The sequence below is a fragment of the Monopterus albus genome, unplaced genomic scaffold (assembly GCF_001952655.1).
Source record: "Monopterus albus unplaced genomic scaffold, M_albus_1.0 scaffold235.1, whole genome shotgun sequence".
Lineage (NCBI taxonomy): Eukaryota > Metazoa > Chordata > Actinopteri > Synbranchiformes > Synbranchidae > Monopterus > Monopterus albus.
Window position 1 is genome coordinate 812,667 of NW_018128115.1, and position 8,661 is coordinate 821,327.

The following is an 8,661-nucleotide window of genomic DNA, read 5'->3' on the forward strand; positions in this document are numbered from 1 at the left end:
TACCAGCGCTTCCGCTGTGGAAGCAAACACACCAAATATAGTGACGAGTATGAGGCCTGTGCGAGGTGCGTGTGACATGCTATGCTTTTGTTCTGTGTCGCTGTGTGCGTGAATTTGACCGGAGCAGACGTTGGACCCCCACCTGTGACAGGTCCACTGTCCTGCACATCCCTCGTCAGCAGTTTGAGCTTTAGGAAATGTGTATTTTGTGTGTGTGTGCAGGGCTGAAGGAGGTGACAGAGCAGCTGGTGAAGAAGAAGATGGAGGACACGAACAAGCTGACGCCCTGGGAGGAGTTCCTGCAGAAGAAGAAAGAGAAGAAGAAGCAGAAGAAATCTCAAAGAAAACAGGTGAGTTAGCAACAGGAGGGTGTTGCCAGATGAAGAGCAGCGATGTTCCCACAGAGCTCGTGTCTGCCCTGACAGATCAGCCGTGCACACGTTGCACAAGACACGTCACTGCACCAACGTTGGTTTCTCACTCCCAACTGTTTGTTTGTGCTGTTCTCGCCTCAGGGAGCAGGTGAGGAGGAGCTTAGCGACGATGAGCTCCCTCCAGACGTCGACCTCAGGGACCCGTTCTTCGCAGAGGAGCTCGGCGCTACAGGTGAGCAGTACCGGCTAGCAGTCAGTGAGTCACCTAACTCTAACCTGGCGCCGGCGTTGTGTGAGGCCCTGATCAGATGGTGTGTTTCAGCCTGAAGCAGCTTTTTGGAATTTTCAGTGAGGGTGAAGTGTTTTGCTTTGTGCTGCTGCCAACCTTGTTTTTCTTTGTGACACCTCCAGGTGAAAAAATATTATAATAAATCAAAGCACTGGTGTTTTTGTCCAATCAGAATGAGGATAATGAATCGGTGCCTGCCTAAAACAAAGCTGCTGCTCTTCAAATCATCAGAAAAGGTGGCGTGGACACTCGGCTCTCTCTGAGCTAAAACCAAGTCCATGGGCTCGAGCACTGTTCTTCTTCCTGTCTGTAGACAAAAGTCAGAGTGCACCTTAATGGGAATCACGGGGTTTAAAACGGGTTTGCTTTCAGAATGATGTGATTAGTCTAAAGCTTTTGTCAAATGCTGTATAAGCTGATTGTAACAGAAGCGAAGCAGCAGGTCACAATGTCACCATCTCTGCTGCAGTGATCACGGTTTATTAGCACATAGCAGGTGTGACACTCACGTAGGTTGGAGCCATCGGTTGAGTTGGCGCCGCAGATGGCTGCCTCGGTTCTCTATTGGAAACAAATTCCATGTGTGTCCACGAAAAGGGTCACAGACTGTGGTCTCATGTGTTTGCAGATCTCCAGAGGAGGCAGAAGGGGAAGAAGAGGAAGGAGGAGGATGAAGAGGAGCTGGAGAAACAAAAGGTAAAACCCCATGAGCTCCTCCCATCTGTGACCTCTGATGTCAGCTCAACATCTGAACGTGTTTGTGTGTGTGTGTGCGCAGGCTGAGATGGCTCTGCTGATGGAGGACGACGCCAAACGCAAACATTTCAACTACGACAAGATTGTGGAGCAGCAGAACCTGAGCAAGAACAAGAGGAAGAAGCTGCTGAAGAAGAGCGAGGAGCTGCTGGAGGATGACGACTTGAAAGTGAAAGCTTTATTTAAAAAAAAAAATCTGCTGCTCAGCAGCACAAACTGCAGCGTCCACAGTGAGCTGTTGGTTCTGACTGGTGGCGTCACGTTTCCCATCTCTCTGTCCAGGTGGACGTTAAAGACCCTCGCTTCCAGGCCATGTTCACCTCGCACCTGTTCAACCTTGACCCGTCCCACCCCAGCTACAGGAAGACCAAAGCCACGCAGAGCATCCTGGCCGAGAAGCAGCGCAGACGTGAGGAGCAGCAGCAGAGGGTGGAGGATGTCCTCAGTGCTCAGAAGGCTGCGCCCACACGGGGGGAGCCCACCGCCAGGGCAGGAACGGGACACTGCGCCGACAGTGAAGAAATCACTGGACCCCAGTTTGTCTTTGCTCGTCAAGTCGATCAAAAGCAAAACGGAGCAGTTTCAGGCTCGGAAGAAGCAGACGCTCTTGTAGGCGAGACTGCACGGCGACAGGCGATTCTTCATGTCGACTGCTTCTACAAACCCTCTCACGTCAGTGTCTCCTGCCTTGTGATGTCTGTACAGGAGCAGTCCCAACAGCAGGACGACAACATGAAGTGACACAGACTGAAATGATTTATTGTCGTTTCTGCACAGAGAAAACCCTTTTGTAAAGAAACACGCCAAAGTGCGTTTTTAGTCACTGTAGCTCCACATGGAAACAGCGAAGGATTAAAACATGAGATCACAGTGCAGCAGCTTCAGGTTAGTCTCTGAGCCCCGGTTCAGACCTGGAGCTTTGACATTAATGTTCCTATGGTCCGGGGTATTCAAAGACAGCAGCGGCGCCCATCCCAGTCCCGATGCACATGGACACGACACCAAACGCCCTGCAGACAAGAATCAGGGCAAACACACACAGGAGAGGGGCAATAAGAAAAGACAAGAATCAGGGCAAACACACACAGAGGGGCAATAAGAAGGTGAACACACTGTAAACAGGAGTCTGACCTGGTCGAGACAAACCTCCGGCCTCTGCGTCTGAGCTCGTGGAGCAGCGTCACCACCTGTCGGGCGCCGGTGCAGCCCAGGGGATGACCCAGAGCGATGGCTCCTCCATTCGGATTCACCTTCTCCTCTGGGATGCCCAGCTTCTCCACACAGTACACAGCCTGAGTAGCGAGACACAAAGAAGCAACTCCAGCTGAGACTCAGCAGGCCGATAAGATGAGGACAGGTCTGGGTTTGGTTGTTTTCCTTCACTGGCAAAATGTGGTTAACTTTGAATGTCTTTCCAGGAACAACGTCCTGGATCCCCAGACTAAAGTGAGACCAGTTTGTACAGAAGCCCACTGCATTCACCAAAGAAACAGGACCTTGTCTTGTAAGCATGAGGCTGAAATATAAATGCTGTAGTGTCCCAGTAATTCAGGGACAGTTCTAAGTAGCAGCTGCTAATAGTTAATCCAGCGTATTTCATCTTCCACAGCGTAAACACGCCCAATCGCTCCCTGTATCCATGGCAACAGTATCCATTTCTCATAAAAGTATCTGAACATATGTTTGTGATTTGCCAAAACCATGTCCATACTGATGATGTAGCCGACCCAGATGGGACTGAGACCACGGGACCAGGCAGCCTTCTCAAATAACGATGACCGCTGTAACCTACAAGCTCCTGATCTCGACGTTTAACAATACTTGTGTGAACAGATTTGACAGGAAGCATACAAAAGGTTGCCATGGATACAGTCACCCTGTGCCGTTGGGGCATCATGTCTAGCCGATATTTGTTTATGTTGTGGAACAGTAAGTACAGCAGATCAGCTACCAACGAATTGTTTAAACCTGCATCACAGAGAAAACGTCCACGTTTCTGTGGTGAATGCAGGGCACTTCTCAGAGTCACGTGCACGGCTGGATGTCACATGGGATTTGGATTAAAGTAATGTTACAAATCGATCCCTTCAGTGTGTCTGTGTGTGTGCGGCTCACCTGACTGGCAAAGGCCTCGTTGATTTCAAACACGTCGATATCGGCCACTGTCAGTCCTGAGGGGGAAACGGGAACACGAGGAAAAGCTTTTAGCAAAAAGATGAAAGTGAAACCAGACTAAACATCGGTACAAGAGCTGAGACTCAGCCAAGTGGGTTTTGTTTATACATAATCAAACGTGCACCTCGGGTACAACATGCTAACAGCTGTTGGCAGCTCTGCAGGAAAAGTCAGAGGATCATCAGGATCTACAGCAGGAGTCTGGGACCCCTCTGTGATTTTAATACAACTAAAAAGTTGAAATATCACAATATGACAAATGTCCACAAGTGGGGAAATAAAAATAAAAATGGTCCAACTTCCTGTGTTGGACCTGAGAATAAAAGTTTTCACCTTGATAATCTTTAGTTCTTCTCCCCGTCTGAAACAGGTGAGGAAAAGGTTGGTTTTGATTTTACTAGTAAATAGTAAATAAATATTTTTCACCGCTAAACAGGAAGTGGGTCTGGCTGCAGAATGTCGACTGACAAAGACTAAAAGGCTTCCTGTTTTCTTCCAGATGTTTTAATTTCTCCGATTTAGAACATGGTCCGGTGGCCGAAACAAGCGTTACAAAAATACTTAGAAGAAAAAAAAATCTGTTTCACAAGTGAAAATTTTCTTTCACCTGTTTGAAACGGTTTCTACACCGTGGGGACATTCAGTCCTCTCACCTGGTTTTGACAATCATTTTAAGTTACTTTATTTCTCATTTGTAAATCACAATACACACACACACCTACCAGCTTGTTCCAGAGCCACAGGGATGGCGACCGCTGGTCCAATTCCCATAACCTCAGGAGGGACCCCCACCACTGCACTGGCCCTCAGGACTCCCAGCACCGGCAGACCCAGAGCCTCCACCACAGACCTGCGACCAACCAGCACGGCCGCTGCTCCGTCGCTCACCTGGCTGGAGTTACCTGAAACAGAGCAGTGTGTGTGTTACTGCTGAGCCTGACTCCTGCGCTTAACTGTTGGCGCACCTCAAGACTCACCTGCTGTTGAGCTGCCGTAAGGTTTGAAGGCCGGCCGCAGTTTACCAAGTCCTGCCAGCGTTGTCCCTGGTCGGATCCCATCATCTTTCCTGACCGTCACCTCGTGCTCTTTGCCCTCGTCGTCAACAAACCTGGTGGTGACGGGAAGGATCTCGTGGTCGAACAGTCCGCTGCTCTGTGCCCGCGCTGCTCTGTGGGAGCGAGGAGGCAGGGAATTGACAGTGGTGGAAGAAGTAACAGTACCACAGTGTACAAATACTCTGTTACAAGTAAAACCCAGCATTCGATGTGCAACTTAAAGCTACAGTAGGTAACTGAAGGCAGCACTGACATGAAGCTCCAAGTGAGCCCACCCTGCTCCGCCCAGCGCTGCCTCTCCCAGCCCTCTGACGGGTCAGAGGTCAATCCGGCTCAAATCCTTTTAGAAACCCATTGTGTCTGCTGTTCTGTGAGTCTGGGTCACAGGAGGCGTCAACAGCTCTTCTCCACATTAGGACACGTGGTGGAGCTGATTTCTACAACAGCAACTTCTGAAAACAAGTTACATACTGTAGCTTTAAGTACAAACACACTAGCATCAAAATCTACCAGTAGTACCAGTACTCGTCCTGCAGAACGTGTCACAGTAACGTCTCTGACAAATATGGATCCTAGTGACTGTTGCATTACTGTGTCCATCACTTTAGAATCCTTGAATATTGTTCTGAAGTCCTGATGTTTGATATGGATCCTAGTGACTGTTGCATTACTTTAGAATCCTTGAATATTATTCTGAAGTCCTGATGTTTGATTTTTTTCACCCCAAAGCATTCTGGGATAGGTCGGACTAGTGGGTCCATAACTCGACATAAGGACCAGGTTCACTCTGACTTGTTTCACAGTGAGAAGAAAAAAAGCTTGATTACTTTTGATGAGAACTGAGAGCGAAGGCGTCCTGCTTTTCTCTAGAGACCCCCCCCCCCCGCTCTCGGAGGTGATGCTGCAGGAAACACACACACACACACACACACACACACACACACACACACACACAGTTCTGGTCACAGCGGATTCAGGATTATAAATCTAGTGCTTTAACAACAACTGTCACATCAGAACCAATTAGCACAACAATGTTACCAAGACTTGTCAGGGCCACTTATCAAACTGGGGGCTTACAACCAGCTCACTGTGGATTTTCAGGACTCTGTGTTGGTGTCCAACATGTCCTGGGGACAGGACGGGTGTGGGGCAGCAGCAACACACCAACAGGTTCCGAGAGAAGCGGTTAACCTGTGGCTGCAGGTTCACAGCTGACTGATAATATACTGTACATAATCGACTAACTGTTCATTGATTAACTGACTGGAGGGGAGAGTGTGGGACTGTCACAGCGTGTGTGTGTGTATGTGCACATCTCACCCCATGGGGATCAGGCAGTCTCTGGCCTTGTCATGGTCTGTCAGCCTGGAGCTCAGGTCCCCTGGTTTATCCGTAGATCGCAGCGTCATGCTCTCCACGCTGTCCCGCACATGTACACGCGTGCACACACACACACACACACACAGATGATCGACCCAATCAGAACTTGATACAGCTCATAGTGCTACACAGGCAAACGCCCACAACTAATTAATTTAGATAATGTTTTTAAAAAAAAGAACATTCAAAGTCAAACCAGCACATGTTCAGTCACCAGTCTGTCGTGAACCACAGAAACAGGATTTCATTTGTTACGTATTAGAGCTGGAATCAAACGTACCCACACGCCAGGCCCAGGTCAATGGAGCTGCTCCTGATGGCTCCTGCAGAGAGACGCCGGGTCAGTGGCCGTTCTCACCAATGACAACAGGGTGAAACAACCAAACCACGGCAGCTACTGAGGAGGCAGTCGGCCGATTAACAGGGCCAACGTTTTTAGAGAATTGACCAGTGTGTGTTCACGAGGCCGAGTAACAAACACACAGCTGCCTTGTCAGTGACGTTTAGCCTTCTGTGGACATTTTTTAAAAAGTAAAATAAGGGGAGCACAGAGCGTAGCAACCAGAGATGACGCTCAGGTTTTATTCTCAAATACATAAAATAACATTTTCCTAACGCACTGGTGTTTTACAAATGTTCATTTAAGTTCTGGAAATTTGTCTTGTTTGTCGTGAAATGGTTGAGTTTTATCTGATGAAAAAAGATGGACGTGTGTCGGCCCTTGGCTAAAACCCCATACTGGTGGACCACTACCACAAACACACGCAGAGCGTCACAAATAAACACAAAACAAGTAAAACTAGAATTCCCACTTCACAGCTGTCGCCTCCACCAACATCACGGGACAGTCATGAGGTCACTGTGACCTCTGACCACCAAAACCGAATCAGCTCATTCAAGTGCAGGGCAGGCTTGCCCTGACCAGCTGATGCACGTTCAAGGTCGTTGACATCATCAGTCTGTGCCTGACGGTGGTTTGCTAAGTTTCCCCCAGTGTCTCCAGCTGTGACTGTCACCGGTGCAGAGGCAGAAACTAGAGAGCTGGAGAGATGAACACTAAATGGCTAAAACCAGATGCTACAAAGCAGCACAGAGGGACACAAACTGACCACCAGCCATGTTTATCTCAGTCTGTGAGTTTTGACTTGCGAGTGTGGGAGGCTGGGGGCCTTTCATGTCTGTGTCCAGGGGCCGCCGCCTCCTGACCAGCTCATATAAACCTTTCATGTCTGTGTCCAGGGGCCGCCGCAGTCTCTGCCACACCAGCCCAGGACATAATGAAATGCTGCAGCGCGATGGAGCAGACCATACCGGCTCATAAAACCGTTTCATGTCTGGGTCCAGGGGCCGCCGCCTCCTGACCAGCTCATATAAACCTTTCCGCCACCGATGTAGAAGCAGCTACAGTCTCTGCCACACCAGCCCAGGACATAATGAAATGCTGCAGCGCGATGGAGCAGAACCAGGACAGAACCCGTCTGTTTAGTATCCCCGAGCACCCTGCTGACAGCAGCCTTACCTGCGATGTTGAAGAGCGCCTGCAAGCTAGAGGAGCACTGCCGGTTCACGGCGTAGACCGGAACGGTCTCTGGAAACCCACTGAAACAGAGACAGAGCAGTGAGACCTAGAGACTGATGGACACGGGATCAGTGAGGGAGGGACAGGAATCGGTCCAACCTGAGGAAGTGAGCCACTCTGGCCATCACAGCACCGGCGCCGGGCTGCAGCACATTGCCTGCACAGGTGAGCACAGAGGAATCAGACATGTGATGTACAGGGACAGAGAACGAGGCCTAGCTCTGGACTCTGCTGGCTGAAACTGTTGTGTACATTTGAACCATTTTTGATATTTGACAGTCTAAACAGTTAACACAGACAATAGTTAACGGGTGACCTGAAACCTGCAACAGTAAAGGTGTCCTCTCACCCACACACACGTCTCCCAGCTTGTCAGGTGACAGCCCAACATCTGCCAGCACAGCTGTCATCACTGCACTCAGAAGCTCGTCCGGTGTGGTGTCCTGGGGGCGGGAACCAAGCTACAGTTACGTTCACTCTGCAGTGGTTCACTACCAACACCAGTACAGCAGTGGAGGCAGCAGCCAGGCCACGGTAACAGGTGGACTTTCGCCCTGTAGCAGCGCCTCCTCGCGGCCAGGTGAATGCTGCGTTCACGCCATGTCGTGTAAACCGTAAGGACGAGCAGCCGAGTGGGAAAACCCGTTCACGTCAGCCTTGTAACTCTGAGTAGGATAAACCGGGGTTTTCTGACCGCTACGACACCCCCCACTTGACAGAAAGGAATGCGGAAGTGTCCTCGTTACGGATCTGGAAGTGGCTTCAAAACAACCAGCAGCAGCTGCTACACCTGACTTCACTTGTAAAGGAACAGGAAATATGCATCAAGTTACTAAGGACGTTACGGGCGTTGTTGGTCACACGGAATAAATGATCCTTACGGTCGAAGCAGACCACCACCATCACTGAACCCCCCTGTTCCCACCCTCCCCACGCCACAGCAGTGACGTGCGGTCAGGGGAGGCAGGTGAGGCAGAGCCTCCCCTGTCAATCTTGAAAAGAAAAAAAAGTTAACCATAAAATATAATAAATGTTAATATTTGTCGGCTG

The 8,661-nt window shown here is 49.8% G+C and overlaps 2 protein-coding genes across 2 annotated transcripts in view; one reads left to right on the plus strand and one right to left on the minus strand.

Annotated features, from left to right (window-relative positions):
• esf1 (ESF1, nucleolar pre-rRNA processing protein, homolog (S. cerevisiae)) overlaps positions 1 to 2,053 on the plus strand; it is an 8,183-nt gene extending 6,130 nt beyond the window's left edge. Inside the window, exons 10-15 of the mRNA XM_020620258.1 lie at positions 223 to 350; positions 516 to 606; positions 1,292 to 1,359; positions 1,442 to 1,588; positions 1,702 to 1,878; positions 1,913 to 2,053. Of these exons, the coding sequence (XP_020475914.1) occupies positions 223 to 350; positions 516 to 606; positions 1,292 to 1,359; positions 1,442 to 1,588; positions 1,702 to 1,878; positions 1,913 to 2,032 (731 nt within the window). The 3' untranslated portion in view covers positions 2,033 to 2,053. The remainder of the gene's footprint in view (positions 1 to 222; positions 351 to 515; positions 607 to 1,291; positions 1,360 to 1,441; positions 1,589 to 1,701; positions 1,879 to 1,912) is intronic.
• Positions 2,054 to 2,335: 282 nt separating this feature from the next.
• The window catches only part of acaa1 (acetyl-CoA acyltransferase 1), a 7,177-nt gene continuing 851 nt past the window's right edge, over positions 2,336 to 8,661 (minus strand). Inside the window, exons 2-13 of the mRNA XM_020620259.1 lie at positions 7,961 to 8,054; positions 7,711 to 7,768; positions 7,552 to 7,631; positions 6,313 to 6,355; positions 5,973 to 6,071; positions 5,869 to 5,878; positions 5,477 to 5,550; positions 4,572 to 4,762; positions 4,317 to 4,496; positions 3,535 to 3,590; positions 2,566 to 2,711; positions 2,336 to 2,429 (exon numbers count right to left, since the gene is read on the minus strand). Of these exons, the coding sequence (XP_020475915.1) occupies positions 2,354 to 2,429; positions 2,566 to 2,711; positions 3,535 to 3,590; positions 4,317 to 4,496; positions 4,572 to 4,762; positions 5,477 to 5,550; positions 5,869 to 5,878; positions 5,973 to 6,071; positions 6,313 to 6,355; positions 7,552 to 7,631; positions 7,711 to 7,768; positions 7,961 to 8,054 (1,107 nt within the window). The 3' untranslated portion in view covers positions 2,336 to 2,353. The remainder of the gene's footprint in view (positions 2,430 to 2,565; positions 2,712 to 3,534; positions 3,591 to 4,316; positions 4,497 to 4,571; positions 4,763 to 5,476; positions 5,551 to 5,868; positions 5,879 to 5,972; positions 6,072 to 6,312; positions 6,356 to 7,551; positions 7,632 to 7,710; positions 7,769 to 7,960; positions 8,055 to 8,661) is intronic.